This window comes from Nomascus leucogenys, chromosome 18 (assembly GCF_006542625.1).
Source record: "Nomascus leucogenys isolate Asia chromosome 18, Asia_NLE_v1, whole genome shotgun sequence".
In the NCBI taxonomy this organism is placed as follows: Eukaryota; Metazoa; Chordata; class Mammalia; order Primates; family Hylobatidae; genus Nomascus; species Nomascus leucogenys.
This window is the reverse complement of record NC_044398.1, coordinates 98,477,617-98,499,525: the sequence shown is the minus strand read 5'-3', so window position 1 is coordinate 98,499,525 and position 21,909 is coordinate 98,477,617. Positions and strand designations below refer to the sequence as shown.

General features: G+C 52.7%; 1 protein-coding gene across 7 annotated transcripts in view; it reads left to right on the top strand.

Moving 5' to 3' along the window:
* The first annotated feature begins 6,511 nt into the window (after positions 1-6,511).
* MGRN1 (mahogunin ring finger 1) overlaps positions 6,512-21,909 on the top strand; it is a 65,039-nt gene continuing 49,641 nt past the window's right edge. For all 7 annotated transcript variants that reach the window (XM_030798736.1, XM_030798739.1, XM_030798733.1 and 4 more), the window contains exon 1: positions 6,512-6,802. In XM_030798736.1, coding sequence (XP_030654596.1) covers positions 6,715-6,802 — 88 coding nt within the window. In that variant the 5' untranslated portion in view covers positions 6,512-6,714. The remainder of the gene's footprint in view (positions 6,803-21,909) is intronic.

Here is a 21,909-nt window from a genome sequence, read left to right as displayed (position 1 = left end):
ATCAGATGGTGGTGGAGAGCTTAGGCGATGTTCTTGATGTGTCTGGTTCCAGGGGAGTCTGCCCTGCCTTCGGAATTGGATGGAATGGAGGGAATTGCCTCAAGCTGCGGCTCCTACCCGGGCCCCTCAAGCCTGACCACGGACTCTCCAATTGGGTGGTGGGAGGAGGACACTGGGGGAACTAGTGGACTGGACCTGAAATGTCCTGGGGTGGGAGGGTAGGGTGGTGGGGAAGGCTGGGGCACTGAGATAGCGGAGAGGGCTGGGGAGGGAAGGGAGTCAGGGTGCAGTGGAGTTGGTGTCTGAGGGCTGGGGCTGGGAGCCTGGCCTATGGGCAAGGGGCGGACACTGAGTCTTCGCTTTTCCCAGGCAGGCAGTTAGCCTCGGCAGAAGCCACCTGACCACGGGAAATACAGTTTAAACTTCTTTCCTGCTGCTTGGGGATCACTTAGGGGCCACAGTATTTTGTAAACCCTGATGGTTCCAAGAGATGTTTCCTCTTGCTAAGAGTTGCTCCTTAACCTTTGCAAAGTTCATATGCCTGAATTAATATGGGCAAAGTGCTCCATAGGGTAGGCCCACAGTAAAAACCAGCTCTGAATATGATTCCCGCTATAATAATTACCACTGGGACGACAACACAGTGTGGTAGAAGGTGGGCAGGTTCAGGAGCCAGACAGACCTGGGTGTCAGGCTTGACTCCGATGCTTAATGACTTAATGCTTAATGTTGAGCGAGTTACCAGAGCTCTGGGCTTCACTTTCTCACTGGCGGGGCTGCGTTCTGGCCTCACTGCTGTGGAAGATTAATGCCTGCAAGGTGAATAGTGCAGGGCCTGGTGCTAGTTGCACGGTTCTAGTGCTCTCACCTCTTTGCCTCCATCTGGACCACTCTGGGAAGCCCTAGCCCTATTTTACAGATAAAACTGAGGCTGGAATCCAGCCTTACCCTCTGATGTTCAGAACCTGTGGAGAAGAGTGGGCACCCATGGTGCATGTCCGGCAAGGGAGGAGGAACACTGTCCCGGCAGGGCCCACTGGGGGCTTGCCTTGCATAGGGAGGCAGGAAGTGCCTTCACCCCTCCTTCCACCATCGTCCAGGTACCACTCAGCTGCCTGCCCAGGCTTGCCCAGCTCAGGAGGAGCTCTCTCAGGCCAGCAGGCTGGCAAGAGTTGGGCAGGTGGGGCTGGCAGAGTCAAAGGTCACCCTACTGGTCTCCATGCAACCCCCTCACCCCCATCCCCTGAGCCACCTTGTTTTTCCAGGGGCAACAGAGAATTAAAAAACAACCTTGTTTTCAGCCAGGATTAGCCTGCTTGGAGAGTGGACTTTGGATTCCTCAGCAGGCTGGGATGGAACCTGACAGCTGGGGCCAGCACCTAGTGGGAGGGAGAGGAGAAGGCATTTCCAGCAGTGCCCTTATGTTACCTGAGGGCCCAAGAGGTTCAAGGCTTTGCCAGACTTCACATGACCAGTCCATGGGGGGCCCATGGCCCTGGCCGCCTCCTCCTCACCTCATTCTTTGATTTATTCCACAGATGTGCTTATCAGACACCCACCGGGTGCCTGGCTCTGGGAGCACCAGAATACAGCAGGATCCTGCCCACTCAGGGGCTTGAGAAGTCGAGACTTGAGACTCAGGCACTCAGACCAGGGAGCCACCAGTCGTCTCCAGGGTCTGTCTTTATGTTTATTTTATTATTTTATTTTTGAGACAGGGTCTCACTCTGTCACCCAGGCTGGAGTGCAGTCGCGCAATCATGGCTCACTACGGCCTCGACCTCCCGGGCTCAAACGATCCTTCCACCTCAGCCTCCCAAGTAGCTGGGACTACAGATGTGCACCAACACGCCTGGTTAATGTTTATATTTTTTGTAGAGACAGGGTTTTGCCATGGTGCCCAGGCTGGCCTCGAACTCCTAGGCTCAAGCGATCCACCTACCTTGGGCTCCCAAAATGCTGAGATTACAGGCGTGGGACACCGCACCTGGCCCCGTCTTTATGTTTCAGAGAGCCCAATGCTGGCTGAATGAGAGGCAAGATCTGGCCCTTGCCTTGGTCCTGAGGCTCGGATTCTGTCATCTCCTTCTCACTTGATTCTAGTCCTGTGCCGTACTCAGTTCTTTCCCACTATAGAGGTTTGTATATGCCATTACCCCTACCTAGAACCTGGAGCAGCCTACTCCCTCACACTTTGCCTGGCTGGCTATTAATTGTATTTCAAGTCCTGGCTTAGCAACTGGGCGCGGTGGCTCACGCCTATAATCCCAGCACTTTGGAAGGCCGAGGTGGGTGGATTACCTGAGGTCAGGTGTTCAAGACCAGCCTGGCCAACACGGTGAAACCCCATCTCTACTAAAAATACAAAAATTAGCTGGGTGTGCTGGCACGCGCCTGTAGTCCCAGCTACTTGGGAGGCTGAGGCAGGAGAATCGCTTGAACCCAGGGGGCAGAGGTTGCAGTGAGCTGAGATCTCGCCACTGCACTCCAGCTGGGGCAACAGAGCGAGACTGCGTCTCAAACAACAATAACAACAACAACAAAAAAAACAAATGAAGTCCTGGCTTAGCTGTCACCTCCTCAAAAAAACCCCTTCCCTGACTCCCCTGCCAGTAGTATCAATTGCATCTCAATGTTTTCTGCAGAGCACCCACCACATTTTGGAATTATATACTTGTTAACCTTTCTAGTGTCTATTTCCTCACCTGCCTGTAGCCTCCATGCCTAGATTGTCCTACCATTTGATTCCTGTTGCCTGCTTCATCACCTGTCACATAGTAGCTGCAGGATAAATATTTGTTGAATAAATCAGTGAATTGGCCAGGCACGACGGCTCACGCCTGTAATCCCAGCACTTTGGGAAGCCAAGATGGGGAGATTGCCTGAGGTCAGGAGTTAAAGACCAGCCTGGCCAACATGGTGAAACCCTGTCGCTACTAAAAATACAAAAATTAGTTGTGGGTGCCTGTAATCCCAGCTACTCGGGAGGCTGAGGCAGGAGAACCGCTTGAACCTGGGAGGCGGAACTTAAAGCGAGCCGAGATCCCACATGATCATGCCACTGCACTCCAGCCTGGGTGATAGAGTGAAACTCTGTCTCCAAACATAAATAAATGAATCCAGGCCGGGAGCGGTGGCACATGCCTGTAATCCCAGCACTTTGGGAGGCCAAGGCGGGCGGATCACCTGAGGTCAGGAGTTCGAGACCAGCCTGACCAACATGGAGAAACCCTGTCTCTACTAAAAACACAAAATTAGCCAGGCGTGGTGGCACATGCCTATAATCCCAGCTACTAGGGAGGCCGAGGCAGGAGAATTGCTTCAACCTGGGAGGCAGAGGTTGCAGTGAGCCGATATTGCGCCATTGCGCTCCAGCCTGGGTGACAGAGCTGAGAGCTCCATCTCAAAAAAAAAAATAAATAAAAATAAATAAATGATAAAAATAAATGAATCCACTCAGATGTTGATAATGGAACTTGGACCAAATCGGGAAGGGCCTGTCTTCCAGCTGGGTGTGGGTAAGCACAGAAAAATACTGCTGAAAGGGCTTTGAGGACACCTTGAGTCCAAAGCTCCGTTGAGAAAAAGAGTTAATGAAACATCCACCTGGTGGAAACGACTGCTCTAGCCCAGGCTCCATAAGCCTCCATAGGGAGGATGTGCTCTCAGTGTTCAGTGGCAACAGCTGATCCTCAGGACGCTCCCTTCCTCCCCGCAAACCGGGAGGGCAGTCGATTGAATGCAGCGTTGATACACAAATGTATTTACATGTACGTGAATTACGTGATTCAATGGAAAGAAATATAAAATGAAGAGAGATCACAGTGAGTGGGGGGTCTTCGGGCCCATCCATCTGGGGGCAAGAGCCTGGCAATCTGGCACTCGGGAGCATGCCTCTGTGGAGGCAGGGATGTGCCCAGGTAAGAGCAGTGGCCTGGCTCAATTCCAGCTGTGCCACCCACCTATTGTGCAACCTCATTAGGGTACTTCATTTTTCTGAGCCTCACTTTCCTGTTTTGTAAATTGGTATTGGAAATAGAATCCACATCAGATTTTTTTTTTTTTTTTTTTTTTTTGAGACAAAGTGTTGCTCTGTCGCCCAGGCTGGAGTGCAGTGGGGTGATCTTAGCTCACTGCATCCTCCGCCTCCCAGGTTCAAGCAATTCTTCCATCTCAGCCTCCCAAGTAGCTGGGATTACAGGCACGTGCCACCACACCCAGCTAATTTTTATGTTTTTAGTAGAGACGGGGTTTTGCCATGTTGGCCGGGCTGGTCTCGAACTCCTGACCTAGGGTGATCCACCCACCTCGGCCTCCCAAAGTGCTGCAATTCCAGGCGTGAACCATTGTGCCCGGCCAGATAATTGTTTTTTAATTATTATTATTTTTGGAAACAGAGCCTCGCTCTGTCACCTACACTGGAGTGCAGTGGCCCAATCTTGGCTCACTGTAACCTCCACCTCCCAGGTTCAAGCGATTCTCCTGCCTCAGCCTCCCGAGTAGCTGGGACTACAGGCGCCCTCCACCACGCCCGGCTAATTTTTTGTATTTTTTTTTTTAGTAGAGACGGGGGTTTCACCAAGTTAGCCAGGATGGTCTCGATCTCCTGACCTCGTGATTCACCTGTCTCGGCCTCCCAAAGTGCTGGGATTACAGGCGTGAGCCACCGCACCCGGCCTAATATTTTATTTCTTAAAATTTTTATCCTTTTTAGAGATAGAGTCTCATTCTATCACTCAGGCTGGAGTGCAGTGGCATGATCATGGCACACCGCAGCCTCGACCTCCCAGGCTCAAGCTATGCTCCCGCCTCCACCTCCAGAGTAGCTGTGACTACAGGGGCGTGCCATCACACCTGGCTAATTTTTACATTTTTGGTAGAGATGGCAACAGACATGTTGCCCAGTCTGTTCTGGAACTCCTGGGTGCAGGCTATCTGCCTGCCTCGGCCTCCCAAAGTGTTAGGATTACAGGTGTGAGCCACTGCGCCCAGCCAACATCAAAGAATTAGATGAGAGAATATGTGCAGAGCCCTCAGCATGATGCCTGGCACATAATGCTCAGTAAGTGTGGATCTTGGTTGTGGGGCAGGGAGATTTAATCAGGCTCCTCCAAGACCTGGACCTGCCTCGTAATCACACAAGTCTCTTGGCTGCCATACTCATTTGGCTTCCCAAGTTCACCTGACAAGAGGAAGGCTGAGACCAGGTGCAGTGGCTCATCTGTAATCCCAACACTTTGGTAGGCTGAGGCAGGCAGATCACTTGAGGCCAGGAGTTCAAGACCAGCCTGGCTAACATGGTGAAACCCTGTCTCTACTAAAAATGCAAAAATTGGCTGGGTGTGATGGTGCATGCCTGTAATCCCAGCTACTGGGGAGGCTGAGGCACGAGAATCGCTTGAACACGGGAGGCAAAGGCTGTAGTGAGCTGAGATTATGCCACTTCTCTCCAGACTGTGCGACAGAACAATTTGAAAAAAAAAAGGAAGACTGGATCCTGGACTGTGGTCTCTGGAAGGGTATAAGAAGCATTTCCATATGGACTGTGGTGAATTGACCATCAGAGACTCAGTCTGCCCTGCCCTTCCTAGCTGCTTTCTTGGTACAGCAGGCTTGACTTGGGAAATCACTCTGCTCAGAATCCCAGTTCCTCAGCTGAAAAGTAGGTAAAAAGCGATCTATTTGCACAACTGTGTGTGAGTCAAAAGCCAGGGAACACCTTGCACACTGAGAAGTTTTCATTCTGAAAGCGATTCTTGCAATCTTGCCACCAGCGCCATTTCATGCGGCTCTCGCTCCACTGTGCCTCAGTTTCCCTGTGTGTAAAATGTAGGAGAGTCTACTGCCTTCCGTGGAGGCTGTGAAATTATGTCTTTAAACTAATTGTTCCGGACGTGGGGCCAAAGTATTGGGATTACAGGTGAGCCACTGCACCCGGCCTCAGCCTTGTCAGGGGGCCGGAGGTTGCTTAACCCCCTGGATCCCAGCTTCCTCATCTGTAAAACGGGCTGATGCCTATACACCTGGTTCAGAAGTCCCCAAATGGTAGTCCTCAAATTCTGGGCCAAGGCCAAAGCAGGTGCTTCGCTTCTTCCGTGCACACCCTGCAAGTGGACTCCGGGTGGCAGGTGCAGCTGCGCCCTCTGCCGGTCGGGGCGGGAGACAAACTCAGGGTAGTGGGGAGAACCACAGCAACTCAGGGAGCTATTTCAGAAAGGAAAAGTGGAAGGCGCTGGGGCCCAAGGAGAGTCTGTAAGCGAACAGATGAGGAAATGACCAAAGAGTTAATATGTTAGTGCAGCGCTTGGAACGCAGAGGGAAGGACCATTTACGGTGTGGTTTGTTGGTTCCTTCCGTCTGAATTTAGGTCCATTTGGTTTGGCCCGGAGTGCTTGTCAATACGTCAGAGGGCCTGGGAACGGAGCATCCTGGGAAAGATAGTTCCCAGACGGGCTTCCCGCGCTGCTTTTCGGCGCCGAGAGGACTCCATTTCCCGACGTCCCCCGGGTCCGGGAGGCGGAGGGCCGCCGTGGCGTCGGGCCCCGGGCCGAGCCGGGGGTGGGGGCTCGAGGCGCCTCCGCAGCTGTGGACTAGCGTCCGTGCGGCCTGGTCCGGGCCATGTCCGCGTGAGGATCCCGCCGCTGTCGCCGCTCCCGTTCCGGCCCTGGCCCCTGCCCCCTGCCCCCTGCCCCCTGCCTGGCAGCGCCGCGCACCATGGGCTCCATTCTCAGCCGCCGCATCGCGGGGGTGGAGGACATCGACATCCAGGCGAACTCGGCCTATCGCTACCCTCCGAAGTCCGGTGAGCGCCCGGCCCCACGCGCGAACTGCTAGGCACGCGCTGGAACGCGGGCCCGGAGGGCGCGGGGGCGGGGACTGGGGGCGGGCGCCCTGCTCGGCCCCCTCCGGGCCTCGTTACTACCCCGAGCCTTCGCGCGGCCCCGCGGCCCCGACCTCTACGCGTACCTGGGGGCCCCGGAGGAACCTGCCCGAGCCGTACCCGGCGCTGCTACTGCCCGGCTTGGGTGACCTTGGGGCAGTCCCTTCGCACCGGGCGCCTCAGCTCTGTCCTCGTAACACGGGGGAGCTCCAGGGGGAAACCTGGAAGGCGGGGCGGGGTGCTGAGCGCGGGTCCCGGCGCACCGCTCCTGCCTAGAAAGCGCTCATTATCATCAGATTGATCTCACCGCGGGGGCCGGCTTTCGCTTTCTTTAGTGGCTTGGTGTGAAGGCCGAGCCAGTGGTTTGGGCACTTTCCCTCCCATCAAGACGGAGGCTCTTGGTGTGTGGGTTGGAGGAGTGGGGCTGGGCCCAAGGAGATTATTATAATTGATCGGGAGGGGCCGGGGTCCTTGCTGAGAGGACCCACCCGATACTCAGGTCTCTGTGTTATGGCTGAGGGACCTAAGCCACCAAGGAGGAAGTGACTGCCAAGATCTCAGCTGGATGGAAGCATAGTTGGGACCAGGAGCAGGTGTGGGGCTCCCACGTAGCTTTGTTCCCTGCTCTCTTTCTGCCTCTATTGATGAGCATGGGTTGACTGGGAGCATGTAGCTCCAAGTCTCACCCTCCGTCTCCTCGTGGGGTCATTTGTGGTGGAAAGGAGAGAAGAAAGAGGAGAGAGAACTTGGGTATCATGGGGACATCTAGATTGGGTCCTCAGATCCTAGCGTCTCATCTGATCTGATGTCTCAGTCTCCTGGGTGTCTCTGGACACCCACAGGCCAGATTTCTCTGAGTGTGGGCCAGGTCCACAAGCGGGGAGGACTGCTAGACATGCCAGGGCCTGCCTGGGACCCCCTGGGGCCTGGGAACCTGCATTTTCAACCCATTCCCCACGTGAGTTTTACATCCACTCAGGTTTGAAAAACTGCTCTGCCCAGGTTTTGTAAGATGTGACTAGGTGAGGGCCTGGGGCCACTGGGATGAAGTGAGGGGAACCAGCACAGTTTGGGGGCACTCTGAAGGGGATGGACTCAGAGCTAGGCAGAACGCACTGTTGCCTGCCTGCTGTGGAGAGCACAGCTGTATCCTAGGCCCAGCAGCGGGGCAGCCTGGCCTTTGGGTGGTTCGGCCCTGGGGTTTCCCTGGGTTCCGAGGGCTGATGGCTCCACATCAGATGGAGCAGTTTGCTGTAGTCCTCTTTCATCTCTGATGTTCTTCCAGCCTGTCTCTGGCTGAGTGAACTTGGTCGAGGTTGCTTAACCCCCTGGATCCCAGTTTCCTCATCTGTAAAACGGGCTGATGCTTATACAGCCCTCAGAACCACACCTGGCTCAGAAGTCCCCAAATGGTAACTGCTACAATTGCTCATAAAGGAAGCTACGTGACTAACTAATGACTCTAATCATAGTAAGCAGTGGTATGACACAGATATCAAAAAGTTGAGTGGCACTTCCTGTCACCTGGGACCTGAGCTCACTTGATGTCCCTTCTTCACTTGGCCTGGACAAAATAACATACATGGCATTTACAGCCCACTTCGGGATCCCACTGTGGCTGAAATGTCATTGCTAATCACTCATGGCCCTCCCTCCCACTGAGCACCCATCACAGAACACTCCAGTCAGCCACTATTAATTGGTTGGCACTGGCACCCAGGTGAAACCCATCAGCTGCCTGGGTCATGTTGCCAGTGCCAGCAGTGCTCTGGGCCCGTCAAGTCCACAGGTCCTCTCCAGCTGTGCTTTTTCCCTTTCTCTTCTCCATCCTTGCCTGGGACCCTGCAGACACTTGTTCTATTTGTTCATCTCTTCCGGTCCTTGCCTTTGTGCCCCCACTGGTTTCCTAGACTCCCCTCCTCTCCTCTCTCCTTAAGGAGAACTCTGTAAGGTCAAGGGTGGGAGGCAGGCCAGGCCTCAGCAGCATTTTGGTGTGTTTCCCCAAGGGCAGACTGGGGACCGTGGAGACGTTTAAGATGATTTTACGAGTTGCCACCATGGACCATTCAATCACCTGATGAGAAAGCTTTCTTTTCACATCTCTGTCAATTTTGTTGATTATGTCAAGGAGAAAGAGTCACTGGGTGGTAATATATGCATTTTTAACACCTAACACTGTCCAGTTTTCTTAATGGAACTTTCAGCACGTTCTGCAGCAGTGCTCGGCTTGAATTTAATATTAGCTTTGTTTTCACTGTATCTATTTTGCTCTTCACGGCTTTATTGAGGTGTAGTTCAGGTACCACACAACTCATCCACTGTAAACATGATTTGATGATTTTTAGTTAAATTATAGAATTGTGCAGTCGTTTGGCCAGGCGCGGTGGCTCACGCCTATAATCCCAGCGCTTTGGGAGGCCAAGGTGGGCGGATCACGAGGTCAGGAGATTGAGACCATCCTGGCTAACACCGTGAAACCCCGTCTCTACTAAAAATACAAAAAAAATTTAGCCAGGTGTGATGGCGGGCGCCTGTAGTCCCAGCTACGCGGGAGGCTGAGGCAGGACGAATTGCTTGAAGCTGAGAGGCGGAGGCTGCAGTGAGCCGAGATTGCGCCGCTGCACTCCAGCCTGGGTGACAGAGCGAGACTCCGTGTCAAAAAAAAAAAAAAAGGCCGGGCGCGGTGGCTCACGCCTGTAATCCCAGCTCTTTGGGAGGCCGAGGCGGGCGGATCACGAGGTCAGGAGATCAAGACCATCCTGGCTAACACGGTGAAACCCCGTCTCTACTAAAAATACAAAAAATTAGCTGGGCCTGGTGGCGGGCGCCTGTAGTCCCAGCTACTCAGGAGGCTGAGGCAGGAGAATGGCGTGAACCCGGGAGGCAGAGCTTGCAGTGAGCCGAGATCGTGCCACTGCACTCCAGCCTGGGCGACAGAGCGAGACTCCGTCTCAAAAAAAAAAAAAAAAAAAAAAACGCTGGGCACGGTGGCTCACGCCCGTAATCCCAGCAGTTTGGGAGGCCGAGGCGGACCGATCACAAAGTCAGGAGATCAAGACCATCCTGACTGATCGGACCATGCTGGCTAACACAGTAAAACCCCGTCTCTACTAAAAATACAAAAAATTAGCCGGGCGAGGTGGCGGGCGCCTGTAGTCCCAGCTACTCGGGAGGCTGAGGCAGGAGAATGGCGTGAACCCCGGGGGGCGGAGCCTGCAGTGAGCCAAGATTGCGCCACTGCACTCCAGCCTGGGCGACAGCGAGACTGTCTCAAAAAAAAAAAAAAAAAAAAAGAAAAAGACCATCCTGACTAACACCGTGAAACCCCATCTCTACCAAAAATACAAAAAATTAGCCGGGTGTGGTGGTGGGCACCTGTAGTCCTAGCTCCTCAGGAGGCTGAGGCAGGAGAATGGCATGAACCCGGGAGGCGGAGGTTGCAGTGAGCCTAGACTGCGCCACTGCACTCCAGTCTAGGTGTCAGAGTGAGGCTCCATCTCAAAAAAAAAAGAATTGTGGCTGGGCGTGGTGGCTCACACCTATAATCCCAGCACTTTGGGAGGCCGAGGTGGGCGGATCACAAGGTCAGGAGATCGAGACCATCCTGGCTAACACGGTGAAACCCCGTCTCTACTAAAAATACAAAAAATTAGCCGGGCGTGGTGGCGGGCTCCTGTGGTCCCAGCTACTCAGGCGACTGAGGCAGGAGAATGACCTGAACCTGGGCGGCGAAGCTTGCAGTGAGCCAAGATCGCACCACTGCACTCCAGCCTGGGTGCCAGAGCAAGACTCCATCTCAAAAAAAAAAAAAAAAAAAAAATTGTGCAGTCGTCACCACAATTACAGACATTTCCCTTAAAAAAGTTTCTTTCCATCTGTTTGCAGAGTCCCTACCGCAACCCCCACCCTCAGCCCATCAGTGATCTGCTTTCTTTTTTCTTTGAGATGGAGTGTTGCTCTGTCGCCCAGGTTGCAATGCAGTGGCATGATCTCGGCTCAGTGCAACCTCTGCCTCCTGGGTTCAAGCGATTCTCCTGTTTCAGCCTCCCAAGTAGCTGGGATTGCAGGTGCGCACCACCATGCCTGGCTAATTTTTAGATTTTTAGTACAGATGAGGTTTCGCCATATTGGCCAGTCTGGTCTCGAACTCCTGACCTCTGGTGATCTGCCTGCCTCGGCCTCCCAAAGTGCTGGGATTATAGATGTGAGCCACCATGCCCAGCCCTTTCTGTTTTTTTTCTGAAACAGAGTCTCGCTCTTGCCCTGGAGTGCAGGGCACTCGATCTTGGCTCACTGCAACCTCTGCCTCCTGGTTTCAAGTGATTCTCCTGTGTCAGCCTCCCGAGTAGCTGGGATTATAGGCACTCGCCACCATGCCAGGCTAATTTTTGTATTTTTAATAGACACGGGGTTTCACCATGTTGGCAAGGCTGGTCTCGAACTCCCGACCTCAGGTGATCTGCCCACCTCGGCCTCCAAAGTGCTGGGATTACAGGGGTGAGCCACTGCTCCTGGCCTGCTTTCTGTTCGTGTATTTGTGTGTGTGTGTGTGTGAGAATTGTCTATTTGAGTCTTTTGTCCAATTTCCAAAAACTGGATTGTTTATCTTACGAAGTTGTAACAAAGCGTTCTTTATGTGTTCTGGATAGGATTCTCCTGTTAGCCATGTGATTTGCAAATATTTTCTCCCAGTCCGGTTTGTCTTTTAATTTTCTTAACTGTGTTTCTTTTGAAGAGCAAAAGTTTTGAAGTTTGACGTAGTCTCATTTATTGCTTTTTAAGTGGATACTGCATTTGGAGTTATGTTTAAGAAATCTTGGGGCCAGGTGCGGTGGCTCACGCCTGTAATCCCAGCACTTTGGGAGGCCAAGGTGGGCGGATCAGGAGGTAAAGAGATTGAGACCATCCTGGCCAACTTGGTGAAACCCCATGTCTACTAAAAATACAAAAATCAGCTGGGCGTGGTGGTGCACACCTGTCGTCCCAGCTACTCAGGAGGCTGAGGCAGGAGAATTGTTTGAACCCGAGAGGCGGAGGTTGCAGTGAGCCGAGATTGCACCACTGCACTCCAGCCTGAGCGACAGAGTGAGACTCCGTCTCAAAAAACAAAAAAAAAAAAGAAAGAAAAAGAAATCTTTGCCTAGGTCAAGGTCACAAAGATTTTCTTCTAGCATTTTTTGTTGTTGTTGTTGGTTTTTTTTGAGACAGAGTCTCCCTCTGTCACCCAGGCTGGAGTGTAGTGGCGTGATCTTAGCTCACTGCAGCCTCTGCTTGCGTTCCAGCGATTATTCTACCTCAGCCTACTGAGTAGCTGAGATTAGAGGTGTGAGCCACTACGCCCGGCTAATTTTTGGATTTTTTAGTAGAGTCGGGGTTTTCACCGTATTGGCCAGGCTGGTCTTGAACTGACCTTGTGATCTCCCTGCCTTGGCCTCCCAGATTGCCGGGATTACAGCCGTGAGCCACTCTGCCCGGCCTTTTCTGGAAGTTTCATAGTTTTAGCTCTTACATTTAGGTCTTTGATCCATTTAGAATTAATTTTTTTTTTTTTTTAAATTTTGAGATAAGGTCTTACTCTGTCTTTCTGGCTGGAGTATAGTGGCATGATGTCAGCTCACTCTAGCCTTGACTTCCTGGCTCAGGTGATTCTCCGACCTCAGCCTCCGAAGTAGCTGGGTTTTCCCAGCTATATGTGTGTACCACTATGCCCAGCAAAGATTTTGTATTTTTTTTTTTTTTGAGACGGAGTCTCACTCTCTCACCCAGGCTGGAGTGCAGTGGCGCGATCTCGGCTCACTGCAAGCTCCGCCTCCCGGGTTCACGCCATTCTCCCGCCTCAGCCTCTCCAAGTAGCTGGGACTACAGGCGCCCGCCACCACGCCCGGCTAATTTTTTGTATTTTTAGTAGAGATGGGGTTTCAACGTGGTCTCGATCTCCTGACCTCGTGATCCACCCACCTTGGCCTCCCAAAGTGCTGGGATTACAGGCGTGAGCCACCGCGCCCGGCCAGATTTTGTATTTTTTTTTGTAGAGACAGGGTTTCACCGTGTTGTCCAGGCTGGCCTCAAACTCCTGAACTCAAGCAATCTGCCCATCTTGGCCTTCCAGAGTGCTGGGATTACGGGTGTGAGCCACTGTACCTGACCAAATTAATTTGTTTCACTTATGGCTTGAGATAAAGATCTAAACCCCCCTTTTTTGTGGATGGAATTCAATTATTTTAGTATCATTTGTTGTAGAGACTATCATCTTCCCATCAAATTGCCTTTGCACCTTTGTCAAAAATTAGTTGACCTAAGCCAGGCATTGTGGCTGGATAACAAAGCAAGACCATGTCTCTTGAAAATGAAAACAACAACAAGAACCTCACCAGTTAACCATAAATGTGAGGGTTTATTTTGGGACTCTCCATTCTGTTCCATTGATTTATATGTGTGTCCCAGAAGTTCTCAACTGGGGCAATTTTTCCCCCTCAAGGGACATTTGGCCATGTCTGGAGACATTTGTGATTGTCACAGCTGGGGGCATCTGTTGGGTAGAGGCCACAGGACAGTCCCCCACAATAAATAATAAATGGGCCCAGAATATCCATGGTGCTTAGACTGAGAAATTCTGGTCTGTTCTTAGACCAGCAACACACTGGCTTGTTTACTGTAGTTTGATAGTAAGTTGTGAAATCAGGTAGCATAAGTTCTCCAACTTTGTTCTCTTTCAAAATTGTTTTGGTTATGCTAAGTTCTTTGCATTTCCATATACATTTTATAATTAGCCTGTCAATTATTTCTACAAAAACAGCCTGCAATTTTGATAAGTATTACATTGAATATATAGATCTACGTGGTGAGAATTGCCATCTTTACAATGCTGACTCTTGGAATCCATGAACATGGTATATTTCTACATTAATTTTGATACTAGCTTCTCAGTTGTTGTTTTTTTTCAGATAACTTTACCTATTTAAGGCAAGTGATACTTGCCAATCTATTAGTGATACATTGCCTTCCCAATCTAGTAGTGATAAAAAATTTCCTTCTTTATATATATATATATATATATTATATATATATTTTTTTTTTTTTTTTTTTTTTTGAGATGGAGTCTTGCTCTTGTCACCCAGGCTGGAGGGCAATAGTGCTAGTGCAATCTTGACTCACTCCAACCCCTGCCTCCCAGGTTCAAGTGATTCTCTCCTGCCTCAGCCTCCTGAGTTGCTGGGACTACAGGTGCGTGCCACCACGCCCAGCTAATTTTTGTATTTTTAGTAGAGGTGGGGTTTCACCATGTTGGCAGGGATGGTCTTGATCTCTTGACCTCGTGATCCGCCTACCTCAGCCTCCCAAAGAGCTGGGCTTACAGGCATGAGCCACTGCGCCCGGCTATTCTTAATAACAGTTTCGTTGAGATCTAATTCACAGCATACAAGTCACACTGAAAAATCCAGTCCAGTGTTTTTGTTTGTGTGTTTGTTTTTGAGACGGAGTCTTGCTCTGTCGCCCAGGCTGGAGTGCAGTGGCACAATCTCGGCTCACTGCAAGCTCTGCCTCCCGGGTTCACGCTATTCTCCTGCCTCAGCCTCCCGAGTAGCTGGGACTACAGGCGCCCGCCACCACGCCAGGCTAATTTTTTGTATTATTAGTAGAGACGGGGTTTCACCGTGTTAGCCAGGATGGTCTCAATCTCCTGACCTCATGATAAAAATTTTTTTAAAAAGGGCTTGAGTTTTACAGTAGGGTACATTCGAAGGTAAAAGCAATCCTAACAGTCTGTGAAAATTGCAGCTGCCTTTGGGGGCGACCCTGTAGGCGTATGGTGGGAGGAGCACTAGCTTCAGAGTCCTGGGCTGATGGTAGCCCCAGCTCTGCCAGTGACTTCCTCAGTGGCCTTGGCCAGTGTTTTGCTCACTGGGGTCCCAGGTTTCGCTGGCTGAGCCCTGGGGGTCACCTGATTCCCTGGGCCCCTTTCAGGTCCGGCTGCCAATCCATGTGAGCCAGCAGGGAGGGATAGGCCCTGGCCCTCGCCCAGCCCAGCTTTTGTTTTTCATGATGCCCGGAAGTTTTCTGGAAAATGTTCTGTATTTCCTGGATGACCCTGGAGCGGTGACCACTCCTGCCTGCCCACCTCCCAGACCCAGTGCCGCCTGGGTCCGACATTGCCTGACTTTCCCCGCGCCCTTCCACTGTGTCCCGTGAGGCTCTCTAGCTTTCTGCTTTGGGGTCATCTTGTCCAGTGGAGGATGGCATGGTGTCGTCTGCACCGTCCCTGCAGTGCCTGACTTGTGCTCGCCGAACAGCTGTAGAATTGCCCAGAGCTCAGCCCCTTGCTGCACCCTAGGAGGGGGCTGGAAGAGGATGGGCCTGTGTCCCTCTGCTTGTTTGCTGAAAAGCTGACCTGGAGCAGTGTTGGAGGGTCACTGGATCCTGAGCGAGCATTCGGTCATTTGTCTGTCCATAGACCTGAGTGAGGAAGTGAGAGGTTTGAGGAGTGACTGAAATCAGGACCTGAGGCCATGAGAAGAAACACCATTTTCTCAGTCCTTTCATCCAGCTTGCTGGGGACTGGAGTCCTCTTGCGTGGTCTTGGGTATGTGGCCTCAGCGTGGCCTGGCATCCCTGAGGTGGGCAGAAGGTTGCGTTGGCTCCCCGGGGCTCAGCACTGGCGCCACTGCTCACATAACCGAAGCTTTCTTCTAACAGGGCTCTTGCCCCGTGGAACAGATGCTCTCTGTGATGCCTCTGAGAGCCCAGACTCCCAGGGAGCCTTCTGGGGAATCAAAAGAAAGAAAAGATTGCTTCAGTGCTTTGGGGAAAAAAAGTGTGTGTGTACACATACTGTACATAGACATTAAAAATCAGAGGCTGGGGGCTGGCTGCAGGGGCTCACGTGTGTAATCCCAGCACTTTGGGAGGCCGAGGCAGGTGAATCACTTGAGGTCAGGAGTTGGAGGCCAGCCTGGCCAACATGGCAAAACCCTGTCTGTACTAAAAATACAAAAAAAATTAGCCAAGTGTGGTGGTGTACACCTGTAATCCCAGCTGCTCAGGTGGCTGAGGTGGGAGAATCTGTTGAAACCAGGAGGTGGAGTTCACAGTGAGCCAAGATTGCGCCACTGCACTCCACCCTGGGTGACAAAGTGAGACCCTGTCTCTAAATAAATTAATAAATCAAGTAAATAAAAAATAATAAATTGAGGCTAACATATTCTTTTTTTTTTTTCTTCTTTTCTTTGAGACAGAGTCTTGCTCTGTCGCCTAGGCTGGAGTGTAGTGGCGCGATCTTAGCTCATTGCAACCTTTGCCTCCTGGGTTCGAGCAATTCTCCTTCTGCCTCTGGAGTAGCTGGGATTACAGGTGTGGGCCACCACACCCAGCTAACTTTTTTTTTTTTTTTAAGACGGAGTCTCACATTGTCGTCCGTGCTGGTGTGCAGTGGTGCAATATCGGCTCACTGCAACCTCTGCCTCCCAGGTTTAAGCGACTCTCCCGCCAAAGCCTCCTGAGTAGCTGGGATTACAGGTGCCCACCAGCACGCCCAGCTAATTTTTTTTTTTTTTCGTATATTTAGTGGAGATGTGGTTTCACCATGTTGGCTAGGCTGGTCTTGAACTCCTGACCTCGTGATCTGCCCACCTCAGCCTCCCAAAGTGCTGGGATTACAGATGTGAGCCACACGGCCCGGCCTCAGCTAACTTTTGTATTTTCTTTCTTTCTTTTTTTTTTTTTTTAAGTAGAGTCAGAGTTTCACCATGTTGGTCAGGCTGGTCTTGAACTCTTGACCTCAGGTGATCCACCTGCCTCGGCCTCCGCAAGTGCTGGGATTACAGGCATGAGCCACTGGGCCTGGCCAATACTAGCATACGTTTAGGAAATGTACAGCTCATTAATGTGCAATTTGATAAATGATCACAAAGTGAACAATTGAGAAAAATAGAGCAGTACTGGTCCCCAGAGGCCCTCTGTTGTCCCCTTCTGAACAATCTGCCTCTCCCTTCTTCCCTGGGAACCACCCCACTGACTTCCTCCCTGGGTGAGTTCTGCTTGGGTTTTAGCTTGAAAGAACTGGAAGGAGACGCTCTTCTTGCTCCATCTCAGGATGAGATGGGATGCAATGGCCTGGCGGGGTCTGTGAGCAGTGAGTGATCTGGCGTCTGCTGTGGGACCCTCCAGCGTCCCGGTGCTGCCCGTGGACGGGCTCCAGGGGAGCTGGGGACATCCTTGTGTCTGGCAGTGGTGCCCTTGAGCCTGATGTCTTTGGGTGCGTTTTTATGCCTGGAGTGGACTTGTCGGGGCTATTGGGTACATTCAGCCTTCGTAGATTTTAAACTTTTCGGAGTGAACGAATTTGCATGTCTGCAGGCAAGAACAAGGGTGTTGGTCGCTCTGCATTCATACTGGCACTAGGTAGGGTGAGGGGTGTGTGCTGTTTTTAATTTTTTTTCAATTTCACCTTGAATTTCTCATTGCACTTTTCCCTGATGATCAGTGAGGTTGAGCGCCTTTCTGTATGCGAATTGGCCATCTGTTTCTCATCCTGCTGTTGAAGTGCCTGGTGAAGTCTTTTACGCATTAAAACAATTGAGTGGCCAGGCTCAGTGGCTCACACCTGTAATTCCAGCACTTTGGGAGGCCGAGACGGGAGGATCACAAGGTTAGGAGATGGAGACCATCCTGGCTAACATGGTGAAACCCCTTCTTTACTAAAAATACAAAGAATTAGCCGGGCACGGTGGCGGGCGCCTGTAGTCCCAGCTACTCGGAGAGGCTGAGGCAGGAGAATGGCGTGAACCCGGGAGGCGGAGCTTGCAGTGAGCCAAGATTGCGCCACTGCACTCCAGCCTGGGCGACAGAGCGAGACTGTCTCAAAAAAAAAAAAAAAAAAAAAAAAAAAAACCAAAATTGAGTTATCTTTTTTTTCTTACTAGTTTATAGGAGCTCTTTCCTAAGTGCTTTTTATTATGGTTTTAATTCTTTGGAAATTGGCCTCCTCAGTGCCATTTATGGAAGCTAGCCCAGGCAAGAAATGGAGTGTATTGAAGGCTCCAAGGGAAGTCCCAGTAACCTCAGGGGAAAAGGGCAAGTGGAAGCTGCGGGAACCCAGAGCCCCTGTTCGGCTGCGGTCTCAGCGCCGTCCTGCTGTCCTGCAGAGCGCCCCAGCTGCTCCGGCGTGCGTGAGGCCATCGCCACCCACCAGGCTGGTCAAGGGCCAAGTGTTGCCGTCGTCCCTGGTCCCGTTCCAAAGCAGGGAGAATTGGGATGGCCTAGCGTGCCAGTGTCCACCTTAGGGCCAACCAGCCCTGTCTAGGGGGTGGGGGCCACCCTGAGGGTGGTGGAGGCTGTTTCCAGAAAAGGGGAGGACACACCACCAACAAAAAAGGTGGCTACAGCTTGTGCCCCCTCCGTGCTCTAGCGTCTTTGCTTAGTCAGAGTTGTTCTCAGCTGCGTATTCCGCACTGGGAGCCAGAGCCCTGTATTTAATATCGTGTCACGTTTACTTATGGGAGGTCCGAAAGGGACATCTAGCTAGCGTGTTCACACCTGCCGGAGGCTCCTTTGAGTAAATTGGCTTTTTTTATCCTCAGGACGTCCTGAGTTTAGGGTGGTCCTCTCATCTCAAGTTTGCAGATAAAGAAATCAAGGTTGGGTGTGGTGGCTCATGCCTGTAACCTCAGCAGTTTGGGAGGCCGTGGCGGGTGGATCACTAGGTCAGGAGTTTGAGACCAGCCTGGCCAACATGGTGAAACCCCGTCTCTACTAAAAATACAGAAAATTGCTGGGCGTGGTGGCGGGTGCCTGTAATCCCAGCTACTTGAAAGGCTGAGGCAGGAGAACGACCTGAACTCGGGAGGCAGAGGTTGCAGTGAGCCGTGATTGCACCACTGCACTCCAGCCTGGGTGACAGAGTGAGACTCCATCTCAAAAAAAAAATAAATCAAGATCTCAAGCCCGTGTTGACTTCCCCAGCTGGGTGGGGGACTGGTAGTAGGCAGGGAAGCATGATAGGCCCAGGGGGATCAATGCGTGGGTGATACAGCTGGGTGGGACCCCCAGGGCACTCGAAGGCTGTGGGGCAGCCACCCCCTCTCGCCTCCCACCTGGTGGGGGCATCCTGGAACCTGATCTTGTGCAGGTGTGGCCCACCTGGGGTTTATTGGCAATGCAGCAGCTGATTTTGTGAGACTGGTAACCAGGAACACCTGTCCTGTTAGAACATGAGAAGAATTTTAGCAGGTGGAATGAGTGAGCTGTTCGGAGACCCTGCAGACACCTCGTGGCCTTCCCACTCCCCCTTCCTCGGGTGGGAACGATGGCTGAGGCAGCCCAGTGAAGTCCCCCCCTGGTGTCCCAGGTCCCTGGGCCGCCGTGTTTCTTAGGAGGCAGACATGCTGGGTGTCTTCATTCACATCCTGGCTTACTTCCCATGGCTGAGAATGCAGGCTCTGGAGTCTGCCCGGGGGTCCCAGTGAGAATGTCTGTCACTGGTTGTGTGGCCTGAGCAGGTCACTCAGCCTCACCGGGCCTCGGCTTCCCTGACTGTCGAACACCAGTAACAACAGCATCTGGTTTCATTCATTAGGTGAGTGTTCATCCAGCTCTTGCGGCGTAGAGGGTGGAGGTCATGAAGATGCGGGGCCGTGGACAGTTGTAGATGATGCCTGCTTTTGGGCCGGGGAGGACAGAGGGAACCAACAGGTACACGAGATAAAGCAGCAGTCACACTATGAGGAGAATGGCGGTGGGAACGTTGACCATGAGCTGGCAGTTGGCCTGCAGGGTGGTCCAGGCTGGCCTCACCGCGGCATCCCAAGGAGGGAATAGCCCAGGCTGGGAAGGTGGAATCGCTGGTCTGCAGAGCGGGGAGCTTGGCCGTGGCCTTCAGGTCAGGGTGCAGCAACCTTCACCATTGGGCATCATTGGGCTGGGGGCATCTGGAAGGTGAGGAGGAAGCCTGGGCTATCTAGGATGGAACAGGCAGGACAGTTGTCTCCAAGGCCTGCTTATGACTTGGGCATCCTGTCCCCAGATGCACAGCCTCTGTCCCCTCGGTTGGGGAGGATGAGGAATGCCTGCCTGTGGATCCACACATGGTCCCCATGTTGGGGGTGGGGAGGAAAGGCCTTTCTGCCGAGATCTGAGCCCGGCCCCTTTCTCTCAGAGGTGTCCCAGGGTTGGTGGGTTTGGAGGCACATGCTTTTGAAGGGTCCAGATCAGGAACCTGTGACCCGGTGGGCCCCAAACTCTGGTCTGATAAACATGGGTCAGACTTCTCCCTGAAAACTTTGAGTGCGGAGTTCAGACACAGGCAGGCGGGCAGGTGCTTTCAGGCTTGATAGCAAGGCCCTACTTTACTCATCTGCCCTCCACGCTCTGCAGCTCCGACGGTGGTTTGCTGCAGCTCCTCGGCTGCGTTGAGTCCGTCTGTGCTCTCAGATGGCCTGTGCTTCGCCTTTCGCCCGCATTCTTGGGAGGCCTTGCCACGTCGTGTGCCTCCCACCCTTCCAAGGTTGGCTCGTTTCAGTGATTCGGAATGTCCCTGTTTTCCTCTCGCAGATGTCTGGTGGCGTTCATTGCACACTGTGTACCACGAGATAGTGACAAGGTACAAGAGACAACAGGGGGGCCCAGAAGGCTTCTTGGTTCACTCTGTGGCCTGTGTGGAAGGGACAGGGCTGTCCCCCTCCCCCGGCCATCCCTGAGACAGCATCTGACCTGTGGCCTTGTGGTTTTGGTTTTTCTCAGCTGTGAAGGATGACAAACATATGTATCCTCCTGCCTTGAGGCATGTGTGGAGGGGATTGAGGCTGTGCGGGGAATGCCTCGAGGCCTCCCATAGAAGGGATTGTGCAGTTTTCATTTCTGTGGCTGTTATCTCCCTGTGCAGGTCGCCTGGACACCTGCAAGCCACCCAGAGTCCGAATCCCTCGGGCAGGGAGGCAGTGAACTGCTGGGCTCCAGTTCCCCTGGGGGTGACAGTAAACCAGGGGAGAAGGATGCCTTGGTTGTAGCCGTGTTTGAGGACTGCCCTGAGGCCCTGGGTCCTTGAGTGTGTTGGTTCCACGTAGCCGGGATTTCCAGGACAACCTTGGGACCCTGTGGCGTCTGTCGGGCTCTGTGAGCCCACAGGAGGATTTTCAGCCATTCTGCTGGGGAAGCCCCTTGGGTGTGGCTTTTTGTGTGTGAACAGCGCCCATTGTCACTGGCGATGACCCCACTGACTCCTGTCCCCGTGGTTCCGCGCCTGCAGGAGGGGAGGTGCCCAGCACAGAGACTGAGAAACAAGTGGGCTCTGCAGTCGGGGTGTGCGCCCCAGCTCCACCGCTGATGAGCTTGGGGGCCTTAGCTGAGCTTCGTTTCCTGTATGTTTGAAAGTGGGGGCCTTGTCTGCCCGTCTCTCCTTGGGGCCAGCGGGAAAGGGGGTGAAGGCGCTGACCTCAGCAGGTGTGGAGGGAGAGCCCGGTGGGTGTGGTTCCACATGCGTTCTTTCACCTCCACAGCTGCCTTCCCACTTCTCACTCACAGTCTCCTTTTCTTTTTCCTCTACCCCCTCGGCAGCCGTGCCTGCTACTCTTGGTCCTGAGCTGGTGCACATACAAATGTACACAGCGCATGCACGCACACACCACGTGCACACATGTGCGTCTTTCTTCTTGAGGCAAAAGAAAAGGCCGGCCCCGCCCCTAACACTTCCCCAGGCCTGGTCCCTTCCTCCTGCCCCATCAGGGACCTAGGGTCTCCTTCCTGTGTTTCTTCTCCACGTGTAGATACCCATGTGTGAGCAACAGGATTCTTTTTTTTTTTTTTTTTTTTTTTTTTGAGACAGAGTCACGCTGTTGCTTGGGCTGGAGTGCGGTGGCCCAATCATAGCTCACTGCAACATCAAATTCCTGGGGCTCACATGGTCGTCCTGCCTCAGCCTCTTGAGTGGCTGGAACTACAGGCACACACCACTGTGCCTGGCTGCTTTTTTTTTTTTTTAAGGCAGAGTTGCTCTCGTTGCCCCAGGCTGGAGTGCAGTGGCGCAGTCTCGGCTCACC